This window comes from Muntiacus reevesi, chromosome 11 (assembly GCF_963930625.1).
Source record: "Muntiacus reevesi chromosome 11, mMunRee1.1, whole genome shotgun sequence".
NCBI lineage: Eukaryota > Metazoa > Chordata > Mammalia > Artiodactyla > Cervidae > Muntiacus > Muntiacus reevesi.
The window spans coordinates 21,780,839-21,800,599 of record NC_089259.1 but is presented as its reverse complement, the minus strand read 5'-3'; the positions used below and the strand labels follow the sequence as shown (position 1 = coordinate 21,800,599).

Genomic DNA, 19,761 nt, shown 5'->3' with positions numbered 1-19,761 from the left:
ACTGAAATTCATCGAGCACTTGCCGTGTGCCAGGCAGTATTCTCAACACATTTTACACCTTCTTTCATTCACTCCTTCACCTCACTACCTCTCGGGCTTCTGGACCAGTGTAGGCGTTTTACTTGATAAAGTTCTTCTTTTTGAATTCTATTCCTGTGAAGCATGGGTCATTGCCTTAAGAGAAAGAAAAAATTACTAAACACTTGTTCAAAGGACCACACATATTTATACATTTCTGGTTCCAAAAGGTCAATAAGAAAAAAAAAATGCTACCAAATAAAACTATTTCATGTGATAGAAAACTTTCTAAAAGTTTCCAAAATAAAAACATTTAATGATGTGAATGAACATTACCCAAAAATTCACTCCAACGAAAATATTTGCCTGGTGCTTTAGAATTATTTTTGGACCTCATGGTATCCTAATGCAAACTTACCACACTTACCATGTGACTTAGATATGTTTTCATTATTCTTATTTTTTAAAGTTCCCATTAAATTAGCCTATTTATCTGTTTTGGAGTTAAAAAAAAAAAGAAACATGTTGAAATGTAAGAAAGCTTTCCATCCTTTCCATAGATGTTCAACTATCAATGGCAGACTCCACATTCAGTGCCATGTGTTGGTTAGTTTGGGGGCATGCGAGCAGCCTGAAGATGTCCCAGAATATCTTCTGGGTCATTTTTGAATATTCCAAACTTCTTAAAGATGATGGACACTCAGTGCCTTCGTCCAGGCACTGTATTTTTCTTTCCCTTCTTTGTTATATTACAGCAAAGAGTTTTAGGAGATATTTTTTCTATCCTGTTTTTAGCAGTCTCTCTTTTTCAATCTGCTCAATATAGCTGAGAAAAGGACATCTTTCAAATGTAGTTACAACTGTTTTATTTCTGAGAACAGAAGTCATTTTTTGCCTGAGTTACAGCACAGTCAAAACCTAAAAATAAAGTTACTGTTAGATGAATCAAAGTACTCCTTTCAGTTTAGTCACATAGACTAATACAGAGTACATTCATTTTATTCGACTTCATCATTCAAAACAAAGAATAGTGAGACCAATCTGAAGATATAAAGGCAACACATGTTCCTTGTCAAGAATTCAGAGATTTAAAGAAATGAAAGTCACCTGTGCTCCTACCATGTGAAAATAACCATTGCTTACATCTCAGAGGATGACCCCACAGTCACTCTTTTCTGTGTCTCTGTTACTTAGTAAGGGCTTCCCAGGTGGCACAGTGATAAAGAATCTGCCTGCAGATGCAGGGTATAGGAGATGCAAGAGATGCATCTCAGATGCATCTCCCAGGTTTGATCCCTGGATCAGGAAGATCCCCTAGAGTAGGAAATGGCAACCCACTCCAGTATTCTTGCATGAAAGATCCCATGGACAGGGGAGCCTGGCAGTCTACAGTCCAAGGGGTTGCACAGAGTTGGATACGACTGAGTCCAGCTCACACATTTACTTGGTAGAAAGTTCAACTGTTTCTCCCATATCACCCTGGCTTTGTCTCTTGGTGTATACAGTAGTGTGTATCTGTTAATCCCAAATTCTTAATGTATTGCTCCCCCAAGCTTTGCCCACTGGTAACCATAAGTTTTATTCCACAATAAAACTTTCCCCCTCCTCTGACTGCTTTGGGTCTCAGCCAAATATAGGTAATGGTGGCTGACTCCCTTGCTATAGCAAAGCTCTGAATAAATCGCCTTTGCTTGTTTCATCCATAGGGTGATATTTGTTCCCATAGTATCTTGCTCTGAGTAATACCAAAGTGCTTCCAATGGACTTTAGTCCTGAAAGCTCCATGGATCCACCTACCACCCACCTCATCACCACTTCACTGGCCCCGTGTTCTGTCCTGTCCTCCTTGCCCAGTTTACTCAAACCATGTTGGCATCCTGGCCGTTCCTTGTATGGGCTTCCGTGGTGGCTCTGTGGTTAAGAATCTGCCTGCAATGCTGTGGGAGACACAGGTTCAATCCCTGGGTCAGAAAGACCCCCTGGAGAAGGAAATGGCAACACCCCGCATTATTCTTACCTGGGAAATTCCATGGACAGAGGAGTCTGGCAGGCCACAGTCTTTGGGGTCACAGAGTTGGACTCCAGTTCGTGGCTAAACCACCACCACCATTTATATACCTGGCCCGGGGCCCTTTTCACTTGTTCATACCTTTGCCTGGAATTCTCTTCTCTGAGTTACTCACATGGGGTATTTCATTATCACTTTACAATCTCAACTCAAATGTGACTCCATCAAAGAGACTTTCCTGTTTAATACGGACCTGCCATGGCATACACATGCCCCAGCCCTCTCTACACCCTCAACACACTTCATCTTCTCCATATCATTTATCACCTCCCGACATACTACATATTTTCTTGAATATTTGTGTATTTTCTTCTTCACTCCCAACTAGAATGAAAACTCCATGCGACCAGGGATTTTTTTACTTCCATATCGCCTCTGCTTAGTTCAGTGTCTGGCAAGTTGAAGTCACCCCATCAATGTTTGATAAATGAATAATTAGTTGTGAAAGCTTATATCCACAGCTTTTTTTAATGGTGCCATTTTTTAAACTTGTATACCAGAGTCCCAGGAGAAAACAAAAGGCACATTCAGAAGTAGCAGTTTTAAAATCCTTGAATAACAAGACTATTTGCAAAGGTGAGGGTGAGAACTGGGAAACCCAGGGCACTGGTGGCACTGGTGGTAAAGAATCTCTGCCAGCGCAGGAGATGCGAGAGACCTGGGTTCAATCCCTGGGTCCTGAAGATCCCCTGGAGAAGGAAATGGCAACCTACTCTAGTATTCTTGTCTGGGAAATCCCCTGGACAGAAGAGCCTGGCAGCTATAGTCCACGGGGTCACAAAGAATTGGACCTGACTGAGTACATGACGGATAGACAGTTTTACATTGAACCATAATTTTTAACAACTTCATTATGCCATTTTTACTATTTACTGTACCTCTCCTCTACTTTACAAAATGAATCATTGAGACTTACAGTATTGTATAAATATAATGTTGTATACTCAGTATTATGGTTATTCCTCTAGGAGAGGAAGGAAATGACAGATGTGTTCCTTACGGTCAATGCATAGGTTTATCAGTTCTACAGGGACTGCTATTTAGGAAACAGCAAACAAAATCACCAGGTGTCAAACAATGCATAATTATACTTTTAATCATTAATCATTTAGAAGGGACACGTGGGGTTAAAAAAATAATAGAATGGACATTACAAGATCTGAATTTTAATCTGAGCTTGATCAGTAAGAGTTCTTGACAAGTAATTTCAACTCTGTGGGTCTAAGTTCCCTCATCAAAGTGAGAGGTGAGACAAGAGTACTTCTACAGTCTCTTCTACATCTAAAAACCAAACTGCTCCACTAGAAGATGATGATCTTCACCAAGAGAATGAGGTTGGATCTAAAGGAAGTGTGTCAGCAGCACTCACTAATTGAGGAAAAAGCAATTACTGGAGTTAAAAGCAATGTTGTGTTCTATTTCTGGGTTAAGAATTCACTGGTCTAGAGCGTACATGCATTATAGCTCTTTCTTCTCCCCTCTCTTCCCTCCTTCCCCTCACACTGTGCTCTTCTGAAAGAGCATGTGGGGAGGGGAGATGGAGGGGTGTGGTGCCTATATACAATGGAATATTACTCAGCCATAAAAAAGAATGAAATTGGGTCATTTGCAGAGACACGGAGACTGTTATACAGAGGAAGAAAGAAGCAAGCGAATATGGTATATCAACAAATATATGTGGAAGCTAGAAAATGGTAAAGATGGTCTTATTTGCAAAGCAGAAATAGACAGAAATGTAGATATGGGGGAGCATGCAGGGAGGGTGGGGCGGGGAGGGTTGATGATGAATTGGGAGGTTTGGATTGACATATGTACACTGCTGTGTATAAAATAGGAAACTAGTGAGAACCGACTGTATAGCACAGTGCTCTGTGTTGAGCAAAATGGGAAGGAAATCCAAAAAAAGAAAAAAAAGAGAGATGTATGTATACATATGGCTGATTTGCTTTACTGTGCATCCGAAGTTGACACAGCAACTATACTCCAATCTTAAAAAAAAAAACTAAATAAGCCATAAGTATACATATATCCCCTCCCTCTTGAGCCTTCTTTCCACCTCCCCCTGTCCTACCCATCTAGGTCATCACAGAGCACCAGGCTAACAATTATGATAATGATGATAAAGAAGAGGAAGAGAGCAGGAGGGTAACAATGAACCAAAATAATAATGATATTAAGAAGAATAATAAATAACACTGAGATGTATAACAAATAAGTAAATAAAATTGAGATAGTACATGAAGAAAAATTTTAAAATAAAAGGATATGCAAGGGGAAATGATCAGTCACAAGAGCAGTTTTGATTTGCACAAGATTGTTTCACATATAAGAAGCTCAGACAAAAACAATTGTATTTTCTCCTTAGAATCAACTGTGTTCATACCCCAGTCGGAATACACCATCGAAGAGGATGTTGGCGAACTGTTCATTCCCATCAGGAGAAGTGGAGACGTGAGCCAGGAGTTGATGGTGATCTGTTGTACGCGGCAAGGTAGCTCAATTTGCAAATGGAATAAAATGTCTCCGCAAAGATATAAATAAGCCTCTTAACATGTCGGAGCTATAACGTTAAGCCATGAGGGTTATACTTTATTAGTACAATTTTAAAAAAGAAAAAAATTGCATGCAAACATCCTCCTTCACTATGGCACCTTTGAGGGTCTGGAAGGACTCCGCTGCTTATTGAAAACATTTCTGATTTACTTGGTTTACTTACTCTAATAATCAAGGCCTTTGGGACTGCAGGAAATTGAAGTTCCCCTTCCCCACTCAAGCCTGCTCAAGTAGGAGGTTACTGTTAAAAACAACAACCAAGAAAAGAGGCAAGGAAATGCATACACAAGGAAAAGAACTAATTTTAAACTAGTTTGAGACTCATTGCAACCAAATATAAAAACGCTTGTCTTGCTCATTGAGTCAGCTTGCTCTGAAAGGTGATTTTATGTAACAAAACTTAGATTAATACGTAATATCATTAGTATTCTAAACACCTTTCTAGGAAACAGGTACATTTTTTCTAAGCATATAAAAGAAAAGGTCAGAGATGCAGTTAACACCTTAGCAGACTCTCATTAAAATTTTCATTAATGTATATGAATTTAAAGTCAATAAAGTGTGGTGGTCAAAATGCAAATTTCAGGATCAACCTTGAGCACTGGGTACCAGAGCAAGTGGTTGACTTCTATAAACCTCAGTTACCAAACGTGTAAAATGCAATAGACTGGTTAAGAGTATTAACGAGGCAGTGCATGGAAATCACTTGGCACTTTACCTGCACACCGTTAAGCATTTGAAGAATAGGAGCTATTATATTATTGTGTTGCTTTAAAAAAACCACTGGCAGGAAGTAGAGGAGAAAACACTTGAAATGTAATATTTGTCATATGTTGGAGACCATTATGAAGATGACTCATGATGCTAGAATCAGTATGCTAGTATGGAGGCGCTATTGTGATTTCCAGGAGTGTTCATAGATATGGTGGACCATGAAAATGCTACAGATGAAAATAATCATTTCTGGAAATACCCTTGTAGTATGTTTTATAAGCCCCTTCTGGATCCTCCCTGCCTCCAGGAACAGCAAGAGGAACCGTGCCTACGTCTGTGCTCTCCTATTCTGATTACATATCCCGGTCCGAGGACCACACCAGTGTTATCCGCTTTGACAAAGATGAGCGGGAGAGGATGTGTAGGGTCGTTATAATTGATGACTCCTTGTATGAAGAGGAGGAAACGTTCCACGTTCTCCTGAGCATGCCGATGGGTGGGAGAATTGGATCAGAGTTCCCAGGGGCTCAGGTTACAATCAAACCCGACAAAGACGATGGTAAGTACTAATTTACCTAAAAATTATTCCTCCCACCGGGCAGACCAGCCCTCTAAACCTTCTAGAGACAAAGTCCTCTAAACAGAACGAATGAGAGTGTAAAAGAATTTTCATGTGCACATTTGTCTTATGCTTGACTTTATAGTGTGATTAAGTTTCTAGGCTGGCTGCATCAATCCATTGTCTTTCTTGATTCACTGCTTTGGAAGGGTAAAGTCACGCCTTTGTGTGTTTTCTCCTTTGTACAGTTTCTTTGATAATGCCATGTCCCGTTAAGTGATTAAACTTTAAAAATTTCATGGCGAAGAATCAAAGCAGTTTTAGTAAATGATTTGTTATTTTATTTGTTTTGCTTTGATTGTAAAAGTTTCTTTTTTGTAACTTGAATCTCTGTGTTTGAACTTGTTTAACCAAGAAACTAGCAGACAATTCTATTAAATGAAGAACTAGGAAGGTGATAAGTATATGGGAAATTAAGTCCAACAGGCTTCCAAAAAGGAGGAGAGTTTATCCTGACTCTTCTTCATGAGGGAAACCTAAATACCATAAAATAATCCTTCTCCCAGGCTTCCCTGATAGCTCAGATGATAAAGAATCCACCTGCAATACAAGAGACCCGGGTTCGATCCTTGGGACGGGAAGACCCCCTGGAGAAGGGAATGACAACCCACTCCACTCTTCTTGCCTGGAGAATCCCGTGGATACAGGAACCTGGCCGGTTACAGTCCATGGGGTCACAAAGAGTCGGACATGACTGAGCGACTAACACACACGTACACACACACACACACACATTTGTTCATTCAGTGCAGTTCAATCACTCAGTTGTGTCCTACTTTTTCTGACCCCATGGACTGTAGCCTACAAGGCTCTTCCATCCATGGGGTTTTCCAGGCAATAGTACTGGAGTGGGTTGCCATTTCCTTCTCCAGAGGATCTTCCCGACCCAGGGATCGAACCCGGGTCTCCTACATTCTAGACAGATGCTTTACCATCTGAGCCACCAGGGAAGTCCAGTTTGTTCATTAGGAAGAGTATATTGAGTCAGTGCTAGCAATATTTCACTAATCTTTGCTGTCAATCTTTGGAAATTAATTAAGGAACATTTCAGCTGATTCCATTTTCTGCTTTTGTGTGCCAACCCGCAGGGGTTTTAGCTATAGTGGCTGGCTTCCTCGACCACCCTGGAGAAATGATCACACTGGTAGATATAAACCAGAGATATGTAAAAGGTAGAACGATGCACCCCGTGGTAAATGTAACTCAAGTCAGTGCCATTCAAAAGCTTACTGACATTAGAAAAGCTTTCTCAACAGCAGGAGTACCATAGAGAAGAAAATATTTCTAGTGCTAGAAAAATACATCACGGCATGGTGTGTGAGTGAGATATGGTTTATTCGTTTGTACTGAACTGACAGGCCTGGCCACCATCCTTTTTATTCTTGAATACTATTATTTGCATTCGGGTAAACTCCAGTTAAGTAAGGGCTTCCCTTGTGGCTCATCTGATAAAGAATCCACCTGCAATGCAGGAGACCTGGGTTGGGAAGATTCCCTGGAGAAGGAAAAGTCTACCCACTCCAGTATTCTGGCCTGGAGAATTCCATGGACCGTATAGTCCATGTGGTCGCAGAGTTGGACACGACTGAGCAACTTTCACCTTCACCTCAGCAGTTAAAAAATGCCAGGTCGATATGCAAGGAATGGCCAAACTCAGTTAAACTAACAGCTTGATGAAGTGACATTCTGTACTTCATCTTAGCCAAAAGGCCAAGAAATGATCACAAAGTTACGTTCTGTATTTAGTATGCTTGAGTTAGAACAATATTAAAAATCAAGAAATGGAAAAATGAGTTTCTAACTGCTAAGAATATTAATGCATTGAAGCCATTAACAGATTGCTTAATATAGTTGATAATGCTAAGGATTCAGTGAAAGCTAATGGATGTTTAATGAGGTTCTAGCCTGTGGGAGGCATTGCAAGAATGCGCTGAATAGTAAAGATTATATACTTTTTCCACATGGAAAGAATACTAGTTTAATGATGTAGATATTACACTCTTTGAAAACAAAAATAAGATAAAGGAAAACATATGAAATGTCTTGCCTTTTAAAAAAAATATTTAATCTCACATACCACACACACAGCCAATATTTATTGTATACTTACTAAGTGTAATGTGTGGGGACTATAGAGACATTTAATACAGAGGCCAAGATCTCACAAAGCTTAAAATCTGTTTGGGGAAAAAAATCTAAGTACATAAAAAGTTAAAGGAGAATAATTTATAAATGATCATTTGGAACAGTAAAATGGAGACAGAAGATGGCCCCTCAGTTCAGTTCAGTTGCTCAGTCGTGTCCGACTCTTTGCAGCCCCATGGACTGCAGCATGCCAGGCTTCCTTGTCCTTCACCATCTCCCGGAGCTTGCTTAAACTCATGTCGGTGATGCCTTCCAACCATCTCATCCTCTGTGGTCCCCTTCTCCTCCTGTCTTCAATCATTCCCACCACTGGGGTCTTTTCTAATGAGTCAACTCTTTGCATCAGGTGGCCAAAGTACTGGAGAAGGGAATGGCAAGAAAACTGAGCAAATGTACAAAATGAGGTACCTTACTGGAGTTCTCAGATAAAAATTACACTTTTAGACCTTTAAAACAAACTGATTTTAAATGTTGCCTCTTTTTAAAATAACTAAAAACTAAAATATTCGGGTCTACTTCCCTCATTTTGTACCTCCTTTGGGTTAGACATAAACCATATTATGATAAAGGGTCGCTTCATAACATTTTTTCAAATTGTAACAGTTTCAGGAGAGGAGTTGTGCAATTCCAGGATCAATTTATTTTTGACAAACTAATGAGTGGGAGAGGGCAGGAAGAAAAAGAGTGTTAGTGTATGTGAATGAGTGAGTCATTCCCTAAATGTGATTTAGGAGTGTCCAGAGAAGGGAGACTTTCCAGGCTTGATGATGGGAGGACCCACAGGGTCCTCATCCCCAGTCCTCTCTTCTTAATTCTGGACCTGGCTGGACACAGAGCCTAGAAGGCCAGCTGTTTATTGGGAACAGCTCCACATGGGGCTGGGGTGCAGGGACATGCACTAAAGTAAAGGCAAGTGAGCAAGGGTCTGAGGCTGCTGGGATGGGTTCGTTAGCAGTGGGGGCACCTTTGACTCCACCTGGTCGTCGGCTCTGAAGGACCTCGCTGCAATGCTCTTGGGAGCTAGTCTTTTTGAAACTGTTGATCCAGTGTCCTGCTCACAGCAGGGAAGGCATTCAGAGCTTTGTTTCTCTGCACACACGCGAACTTGGCAAGCAGCCACTTGAATCTCTTCTGCCAGTCACATGAAAACATTCACCGCTATTACCAGAAAAGGCAAAAGCTCCAGAGTTCTCTATGAGAGCAGCTCACCATTTTCTATAATTTACATTGAAGAATGACCTTATGGCTCCCAAGAAAGTGAGCACAGGGAACTGTGGGACGGTTCACCCAGAAGTAAGCTCTCAAATTCATGGAGAGTAAGCTAACAGCTCTGTTGTCTTCTAGAGTGATTCTAAGATATTAAGGCTGCAATATTGAATAGGATCATACTGTTTGCAGTGTTAAGCCAACTCATATCTTTGTTTTTCAGGTCTCCATAGATAGCATATATGTCATACAATAATAACTATAACAAGGATACTGGAATGGGTTGCCATTTCCTTCTCTAGGACATTTTCCCAACCCAGGGACCAACCCATGTCTCCTGCATTGACATTGTGGACTCTTTATTACTGAGCCACCTGGGAAGCCCAATAACTATAATATATAGTCACTGATAGGGGCTTTCCAGGTGGCACTCGTGGTAAAGAACCCACGTGCCAATGCAAGAAACTTAAGAGACATGGGTTACATCCCTGGGTCGGGAAGATCCCCTGGACAAGGGCATGGCAACCCACCCCAGTGTTCTTGTCTGGAGAATCCACATGGACAGAGGAGCCTGGCCTACAGTCCATGGGGGAGCAGAGTGTCGGACACGACTGAAGCGACTTAGCTTGCATATATAGTCATATATGACTATTGCATATGATAGCAGTAGCTTAGATGTGCTAAGCCTTTTACTTGAATGATTTCATTTAATACAGAGACACGCAGACTATGAGCATGGTTCTGTTATATTCAGTTTTATTATCTTTGAGTGGCTAGGTAACCTGCTCAGGGTCAAATAGCGGAGAAGAATTTGCCAGGCTGACCACAGAGTCCAAGGCACCAATCGGTATGTTGCCCACATCATAGTGTACTGGCAGCATGTATACTTAACAGATATTATATTTTGTATATTTTACACTGTAATATTCGAAAATAGCATGAGGCATCCTAGTAGAGATGAAGCAAGCTGTATACTTTTCTATGCATGCAGCACTTGATGATTCTAGAATACTTCAAGTGTTAGCAGTTACAGATATTAGGCTAACTTGTGCATGAATTATTTTGGTTCACCTTTATCAACTAAAATTCCTCCAGGGTCATTAGGATATCATATGAGTGGAATCTGGCAGTTCAATTGCACAAAGTAAAGCATTGCTTTTCCACGTCATTTAGCAAAGAGCCCAGTGGAAGATTTTCCCACCTGAAGGACTGGATTTGAACTGTCTTGTCAAGCTCTTATGGATAAACGGCATCTTGTGTTTGTTTTGTCTTTTGCTTGGTAATACTATCTGCCTCACTCCCATCTTTTCCACATGGGAGAGAGAATGCTGGCTATGTAATACCATCTTGTAGACATCGAAGGATAAATATTGCTGATTTATTATCACTAAATCCCTGGAAGCAGGTCACTGAAAACATTAGAAACCTCAAGATCTCAGTCACAGGTGAGCTCCATGTTAGTGCTAAAAATCACATAAATGTGAGAAGCAACTTCTCAGATCCTAGACTTCAGATTTTAATAAGCCCAATTTCAATAAGCTTGAAATTATTGTTAAAAGAGATATTATAATTAAAAACTAACAAACTTCATTAGAGATCGAACCATTAGAAAAGATCTCTTAGTAAATGTTAGTGTCAGCATCAGAAACTCCAAATTATTCGCCAGCAACAGAGGTTTAATGTATCCTTTTGTCTAAATCATAAAACACAAAGAAAATGCTGATAAGCTGAAGCTACAGTTTATCTGAAAACAGAACTTTTAAAGCCTGACCTACATGCTCCATGATGTAGAGAGAAATGAGAATCTATGAAATACTACACTGAATCACAGAGGTCTGAGTATTTATTTAATAAGTCCAGACAGTGCACATATATGTACCTGTGGTCTGTTGAAAATGCATGCTGCATAAAATCAATTACTAAATGGACATCAGCATCTCCATTAATTGTTTTAGAATGAAAAGTTAGGAAAGCGTTTTGGAATTTATGTACTGTTTTCTGAGACGTTTGGTTAAGCAATTGGTCACTGTAGAAATGTGACACTTGTTAGTTTGGTTTTCTATGACACTTGTCACCAAATGAAGGTAGGTCTCAGATTAGAAGTCCTGAAGGGCCCCCATGTTCTCTGGATATCTTCCTTGCTCTGCACAGGTAGATGTTACCTTTCACAGGAGGCTCATGAATTTTATGATTTCCCTAAGAAGTAGGTCTTCATTCTGTCTTACTGAAGCAGACGTTTGAATCTCTTCTTCTCTCCCTTTATTCCTAGTTTATCAGTCATATACATACTTTTTTTTGTCATTGGCCTTTTAAATCTTTCTTTAAATGATGTCAAGAAGCTTGCTACTGACCTCGAGAGATACAAAATTACCCAATAAAGAATACAGGTAATATCATTTGATAAAACCAGTGAGCTGCATCATGCTACAAATAATCACAATAATAATGTATGTTAGGATTATCAAGTGTAGCTAAAACTAGAAAAGCCTCTTTTCTTTGGGCCATTTGTAGCAATTTGAAGCACTTAAAATTATGGATAAAACTTTCCCCTTCACACTTCTAGAGACATAAAGCATCACTTCATCGTTTTCCTTAGAAACAGGTCTTCATTCTGATGTAGTGAGACAGATGACTGAAATAACATATATTCAGACATATGCTTATTTAAAACGTTTTCTGAGCATCTCTAATGCCCCAGATGCTGTGCTGGGGTGAAAGAGAGAAAGGATTTGTCCTGCCCTCAGTCACTCTCTCTATATATATATAGATAGATATGTAAATGTGTATATATATAGACATCAACACCACATAACACTTAGTAGCATCTTTCCTGAGTAGCCTGCAGCTCTGAAGGCACCAGGGATGCCATGATGAACAAGACAGGCCCAATCTATAGAGGATTACCTCAAGAAAATAGGCAAAGAGATACAAGATAGCCACTGATAAAACCAGGCTCCACATGCAGTGGTACTTTCAAAACAGCATCGAGCGCTGCCTGAGGTTCCGGAAAAGCCACACCAAGAGTCAGGAAGACTGAGTCATGGGAGGTGGCAGCCCAGAAATTGACGTGCATTGTCACACATCCCCTTGGGCTGTGACAGTCTCATCACCGTGAAGACCACTACAGTGTCCGGATGAGCCAAATCACAGAACAGGTCAGCAACCATGGAGTTAATAAACACAGTCCTGGGGAAAGAAGTCAAATGACTGGTAGAGCTTTACTAGTCAGTACTTAAAAGTCAGAAGAGTCAGAATATTGACACTGCGAGAGAAGGATAGCTTTCTCTTTACACTTCATAGGGCTGAAATGTGTCTCAGCTTCCATTTCCCTGAGGGTGTTTCACAAACAGTCTGCTTTATAATCTCAGGGAGAGGATGCCACGAAGCTGGAACTCTGTGGTCAGAATGCCAACAAGAAACCCGATCTTCTTTTGCTGTCATTGTTTGAGAATCACGCTTATTCAGAAGGGTGACTTTTCAGGATTGCACCCACCGCCAGGGAAAGCTTTAAAAAGCTTCACATTCTTAGTCCTGCAAGGTGATCCACTAAGTACAGAAGAAAATTGTAGAGGGTATAGATGTCACTTTCACACTTTGTGGACCTGTGGTGTGTGGCCCCTAGCTCAGTAAACTGGTAAAATACTATCTACACTACACAATGGGCTTCCCTGGTGGCTCAGTGGTCAAGAATCCACTTGCCAATGCAAGGAGCCACAGGAGAGGTCTGTTTGATCCCCAGGTCGGGAAGATCCCCTGGAGAAGGAAATGACCACCCACTCCAGTATCTTGCCTGGAGAATCCCATGGACAAAGGAGCCTTGCTGGCTACAGTCCATTGGGTCACAAGAGTCAGACACGACTGAAGCGACTTAGCGTGCAAGCACGCACACTACCCAACAGGGTTGAAAGACATACTGAGATTTGAACCCACTTTCCAAGGGGTCATTATCCTCCCAATGCATCCAGCTTGCTTGCCCTAACTGACACTGGTCCAGAACATATAAAGTTCTTTAAAATATCAGCACATCTTAACAGCTCTATGTACCAAACTTACTTCAATATACTGAGAGGACAAATAAACTATTAGCAGGAGAGGTTTGACTAATTCTCTGAGGACAACTTCATTACCGTGTTCAAAACATGATATCCCTCGACATTTCTGTGAAGAGAGAAACTCCATTAAACTCTTGTGTTATCATTGTGGGGGACCCGATAATCAGGTTATGTGAGGGGTCTGTTTCTTCTTTTTCTCTTGAAACAAGGAAAGTAATATAGGCATATAAGTCACCATGGCCCTAGCGCCTTAGCTTCTGAAAGAAATCAATGCAAATCAAGGGGAAAAGTAGAGAACAGTAGTCCTTGCTCTAACCTGGTTTTCCTCCTGTATTCTTTTTTTTTAATTAATTAATTTATTATTTATTTATTTGGCTGCACCAAGTCTTATTCGCTGCATGCAGGTTCTTTAGTTGCTGCATGTGGGATCCAGCTTCCTGACCAGGGATTGAAATTGGGACGCTGCATGAGGAATGTGGACTCTTAGCACTGGACCACCAGGGAAGTCCTTCCTCCTGAATTTTTAATCTTGGTGACTAGTTCTACTATGACTAGACTTTTATCTTCCACTCTCCACCCCAAATCCTTGATTCTGTTTCCTTTATACCTCCAAATGTGATATGTTTACTGTCTTTTTCACCCATCAGAACCGCTACCATCTTGTGCTAGCCAGCTTCACGTGCATGCGTGCATGCCAAGTCACTTCAGTCATGTCCGACTCTTTGTGACCCCATGGACTGTAGCCTGTCAAGCTCCTCTGTCCATGGATTTCTCCAGGCAAGAATACTGAAGTAGGTTCCCATGCCCTCCTCCAGTGGATCTTCCCGACTCAGGGGTTGAACCTGTAGCTCCTGCATTGCAGGCGGATTCTTTACTGCTGAGCCACTGGGGAAGCACCCAGCCAGCTTCATTATCTGGCCTCCATTCCTGAGATTGCTAACTAGTCTCTCTGCTTCCAGTTTGCCCACCTGCCGTGGGCATCCATCCTCCAGACCCTTTACATGTATATTTCATCACATCTCTCCCCTTCTTGAATCTGAACCCACTTGTCGTGTGATAACTTCTAGGGTAAGCTTCCAACCCCTTGGCATAGCACATGTGACCTGCTATTGCCTTCTCTTTTATTTATATCTATTTGACTGCAGTGGGTCTTAGTTGTAGCATGGGGGATCTAGTTCCCTGACCAGGGATTGAACCTGGGCCCCTGGCACTGGGAGCTCAGAATTTTCAGCAGTGGACCACCAGCGAAGTCCCTGGCTGTTGCCTTCTGTTTTCACTTTTCCCCCATCTCATCACCCCAAGTAGCATACCAGCCATGCCAAATGCTTCCTAAGCCCCCAGACACTTGAAGCTGTTCCTTTTATCCCAGGAAGTTATATGGCTTTATTTTTTTTAATCTCGCTTTTTAAAAATATCAGACAGCTCTTTATTCTCTATGAATTAAGACAAAGCACAATTTGAAAGGGTGAAATATGATGTTATCTTGGGACCCAGATATATTACTGAGTAAATTTTATCTGAATATGAGAAATCGTTTGAAAATCAGAATGTCTATATTTTTATCTTCTGGGTTTATGGTTTCTCCTTACTGTGCAAACATTTATAAGAAAGGATGATTTTCTAACTCTTATTTTTCCTTGAGAGGAAGCAACTTTTTTCCTTGCAATAAAGAATGGGGATAGTCCGCATAAACAGATCTCATGGATGTTAAATGAGAGAACTAGTGTCATTATCAACAAGAAAGGCACCAATCTGAGAAGGCCAGGAAGGGAATTTGCATAGTCCTGAAAGCTTAACGACCTGACCTGCACAGCTGGACTGATTTTCTCCATATTGCAGACCAGAAACCTAAGAATCAAAGAAGTTGACTTCCCCAGTGTAAGGCATTTCTGAAATGACTGAAAGGGGATTTCACTCACGGCTTATAGGAGAGCTGCTTTTGTTTTTTTCTTCCTCATCACACTGCAAGAGGACAGAAGAGTCCTGGACCACTTTTGAGGTTCCACACTAAGACGCAATGGAGCGCAGTCGCCCACTGCTGCTGAGTAATACAGGGGAGAACAGGGAAAGAGGATTCTTACAAAAAAGGAGCCCATTGTCTCAGCTGGAAATGGAATGGCTTTAGCTATTTATTCTAGAATCCCTTTCTTTGCTGCCTGCAGGCGTGTTTCAAGTGTCAATTATTGAACGGTCTGTGGTCAAGGTTATTTATTTTTCCAGTGTCAACCACATGCCTTTATTCCTGAGACCTCACACAGACTGTGCTTGACACCACATTGGCCGTACTCTTTCTCCATTCAGCTGTTGGGATTCCCACATAAATCATCCTGATGTCAAAGTCTCTATGGATTCTGAAAGCTTACTTATGAAATTCACTTATGTATTCAGGAATACAAATGTATATGCCTGCCCTCTGATGGGTGATTTGGGGAGCAGTAACAATTTTAAAGGGAGAAATTAAGCATAATGTGACACCCTATTTTTCTTTCCTTTCTATAAAGGTTTGATCTTGTTTTTATTTTTAATGAAGACATTTTTCTTCATAACTGAGAAATACTGATCTATAACATATTCTAATTTTTATCTTACATGGAACATTCCAGCTCTGTCTTTACAGACTCTCATTATGCTTCTTTAAAGAAAAATATGGTAAAAGTGCAAACTTTTCCATTATTTAATCACTTTCAGAGACAGCACTACAATCATGAAAAGAAGCACAGCTTTTGCAATCTTAGAGACTTAGGCTTGCATCCTGCATCTACTACATCCAAGCTATGAAACCTTAAGATAATTATTTAATCTAAGTTTCCATTTCATTTGCTTTGTAAACAGCAGATAAAAACAATGACCTTACAAGCCTATTAACCTATAGGCTGTTGGGAGCATTATAGAAGATTCTAGAGATTCTGATGTGACCTAAAGAGGCAGACACTTGGTAAAAGTAGCAATTATGTCATAATATTACTCTTGCACTAGCTGTAATATTTATTGGTGTGTTTTCACAAGATGAGGTTTAGAAACGTAATGATTACTTTGTGTTTTTAAATATTTATTTATTTATTTATACTTTATTTCTGGCTGTGCTGGGTCTTCCTTGCTGTGTGAAGGTTTTCTCTAGTTGCAGCAAGCTGGGCCTCCTGTTTAGTTGCGGTGGCTCTTCTCATTGCAGTGGCTTTTCTTGCTGTGGAGCACAGTCTCCAGGGCATGCAGACTTCAGTAGTTGCAGCACATGGGCTCAGTCATTGCTGGGCCACCGGCTTAGTTGCCATGAGGTATGTGGGATCTTCCCGGACCGGGGATCGCACCAGTGTCCCTTGAATTGCAAGGCAGATTCTTAACCACTGGACCACCAGGGAAGCCCTAAATGTGATGATCTGTATTGGTAACACTGGAAGCAGTCTGCACACATTTTTTCTTTTTTATGATCTCATGTGTCAGGCGCTATGCTTCTCATTGGAGTTTACAGATGATTACAGATGAACAATACTTGATTTCTGCCTTTGGGGATGTCTCTGCCTAATGAGGGAGAGGAGTGAGTGAGTGAATAGAGTGTGAAAAGTGCAACATGAGAAGTGTGAGCTGGCCGGACTTGCTTGACTGTCAGCAGGGAGGAGGTTATATGTGAAAATGGAAAGATGCCAACTCTGTAGGGCCTTGCAGACTCTTAGATAATGGTTTTTTGAAAGCACAATAACTTCTCAGTTCCCTGGAAAGCACACTGCTCCGCAGCACTGCAAAATACTGCGGCAAGGCGGTAAAGAGGCCAGACTCTATTAAGAGTTTAAGATGTTTCCGATCTTAACAAGAGAGAAGAGACTCTCTGCTTTGTCATACATATTTTTCTTAAATCTAATATTTTAAGGAATATTAGATTTAATATTTTGAGCCTGTGTTTCATTGAGGCATGTTATGCAGATTAATCCTTGCTTAGTATTAATATTTTTATTATAAAATCATGAGAACCAAATAGAAGTACATCACCTGAACAGCAGTAGCCGTAGCTCCCTCGTCAAACCCGTCCGTCTCCCTGGAGGCCACTTGCGCATCATGCATGGCTTTTTTGCACACAGTCACATGCACACGTTTCTTTTGACTTGGACTAGAATTAATTGTTGTTATAGCAAAGAAGCAACGAGCACATATTTCCTAGAATATGGGAGATAGTCTGTCTTCCTTCCCACTTACTGGCTGTTGATCTTGAATTCCTGGACTTCAGTTTCCTTATCTGCATAGTAGAGATGATAGCAAACCTACCTCAAAGGGTTATTAGTGCTTAGGACAATTCAGGCACACTAAAAATACTCAATTAATGTTTGCTATTTTACTTGGCCTTGCTGATTCAGATGGTGAAAAAAAAATCTGCTTGCAATGCTGAGAGACCCAGGTTTGATCCCTGGGTTGGGAAGATCCCCTGGAGAAGGGGGATAGCAACCCACTCCAGTATTTTTGCCTGGAGAATTCAATGGACAGAGGAGCCTGTCAGGCTATAGTCCATGGGATCGCAAAGAGTCGGACACAACTGAACGACCGTGTTATGAATATTATTTTATGTTATACTTACTTCACGTAACAGTGTATCATGAAAAACTTTATGATGGTACACATAAACCCTACTAGTTCTTTTCAATGGCTTCACAATATTTCACAGTGTGGCTGTAACATATTTTAAAAATTCCCTACTGATGAGCATTTAAGTTGTTTTCAGATCTTTTTTTCTGTTACACACATGAGATAGTAAATATCTTTTTCACCTATGCAAAATATCTTTTATTTCTCTAGTGTTTATCATTACATTGCATTTTAGATGCCATAAAAAATAGTGGTTAGGGAATTGTACATTGAATCCATTGGGTTGAGAAATCAATTAGTGAGTTATGATCAGTTTTCCTTCCTGTCCCTTGTTTATATGAAACAAATATTAAAAGTCTTAAAAACACTCTTCTAGAAGTGGGTTCTCAATAGTATTTGTTGAATAAATAATATTCAGGAAGCCTTCTTCAGAGACTGCTGGATGGTAGAAAACTCTAATGACCTTGACATTTAAATTTTATTTTAAACTTATATCAACCCTGAAAATGACAAAATCAGAGTTTGGCAGTAACACTAGATTGACAGTAGAATCTCTGATAACATTGTTTTTTCTGGAGAAAAGCTCCCCACATATTCTCAGCTGAAATCTTGGAAAGATTCAGTCCTAAGTTATAAGCATTTTTAGACATGTCCTGTCTTTTCTTTCTTCCTTCTGAGGAAATTATAGTTGGCAAGGGAAAGAAATGTCAAAACATGCCTTTAAACTGATATATACTGAACCTATATTTGAACTTTATTTTTTCAACAGGAATTTTGAAAATGCTTGTTGAAGACTAAATATGAAGTCGTTCTTAAGAATGTTTATATATTTTTGAAAGAAAAGTACAGAAAGGCCCAGTCAAAATTATTTAACACTAGTTTTTTTTAAAAGATGTTGTTTATAGAAGGAAGTTAACCTGATTTTGTTTTTCTTCCTATTTACAAAAGTAATACATGCTACTTGGGGGGGAAAAAGTAAACTATATAGCATGTTAGTGTGTGGAAGAAATGCATAGCAAAGGAGGTCAAATTTCCTCCTAATTCCATCTCTAGGAAATAACAAGTTAGCAGTTTGATATATATTCTGCATATATTCTACACCACCTTGCTTTTTTCTTATTGACTTAATATAGCCTTCTTGCATCCTTTTATTTTACCTATTTTCCTCCAGTTTTGTTTACAGCTGTGTTTGTAAGTCTTTTTGTTCTTTAATCCAGTCTATCGGTTTTAAATAAGAAAAGTTAAACAGTTTACCTTATTCTAGTTAAGTAGTATATTTGTGCTTTTTATTTAGCATCTGTCTGTATGGATTTTTCCTTTACGGCTTCTTCTTTTGCCAAGAAAGTTTTCTGTATCTTTTGTGACTTTTATTTTCTGCTGGTTTCTGTCCTATTAGTGGCAAGTCATAATTTTAATGAAGATACTTTACTCTCTGCCTAACAAAGTTTACTGTCTTGAAAAAGACGAGGACATGGAAGAGTTTAGAGACCCACTGATCTCCCCCTAACTTTCTCTCTGTTGTTTCAAGTTTCAGTTTCAGCATTAAGTTGAAAATATCATTTATCATGATCATTTATGCTTGCAATAAGTAGTTGGATTTACCAGCATATTTTATTAGTTGCTCAGCCAAGTCTCCTTCATTCAGTCCTTCTCTTTGATTTTACTTTTTTTCTGTACTTTTAGCAATTTATCAATGTGTATCTATAGGCGAGTAAAACCTTTGTCTTTGATCGCTGAAAATATCTATATTTTGCCCTTGAATTCTGTTTTCATTTGCTTTCTTTGATTCCAGTATTGGTTCATGGCCTTAAAATACC

General features: G+C 40.0%; 1 protein-coding gene across 1 annotated transcript in view; it reads left to right on the top strand.

Moving 5' to 3' along the window:
• FREM2 (FRAS1 related extracellular matrix 2) overlaps nt 1-19,761 on the top strand; it is a 158,620-nt gene that overhangs the window by 82,015 nt on the left and 56,844 nt on the right. The window contains exons 5-6 of the mRNA XM_065902066.1: nt 4,452-4,577; nt 5,661-5,912. Of these exons, the coding sequence (XP_065758138.1) occupies nt 4,452-4,577; nt 5,661-5,912 (378 nt within the window). The remainder of the gene's footprint in view (nt 1-4,451; nt 4,578-5,660; nt 5,913-19,761) is intronic.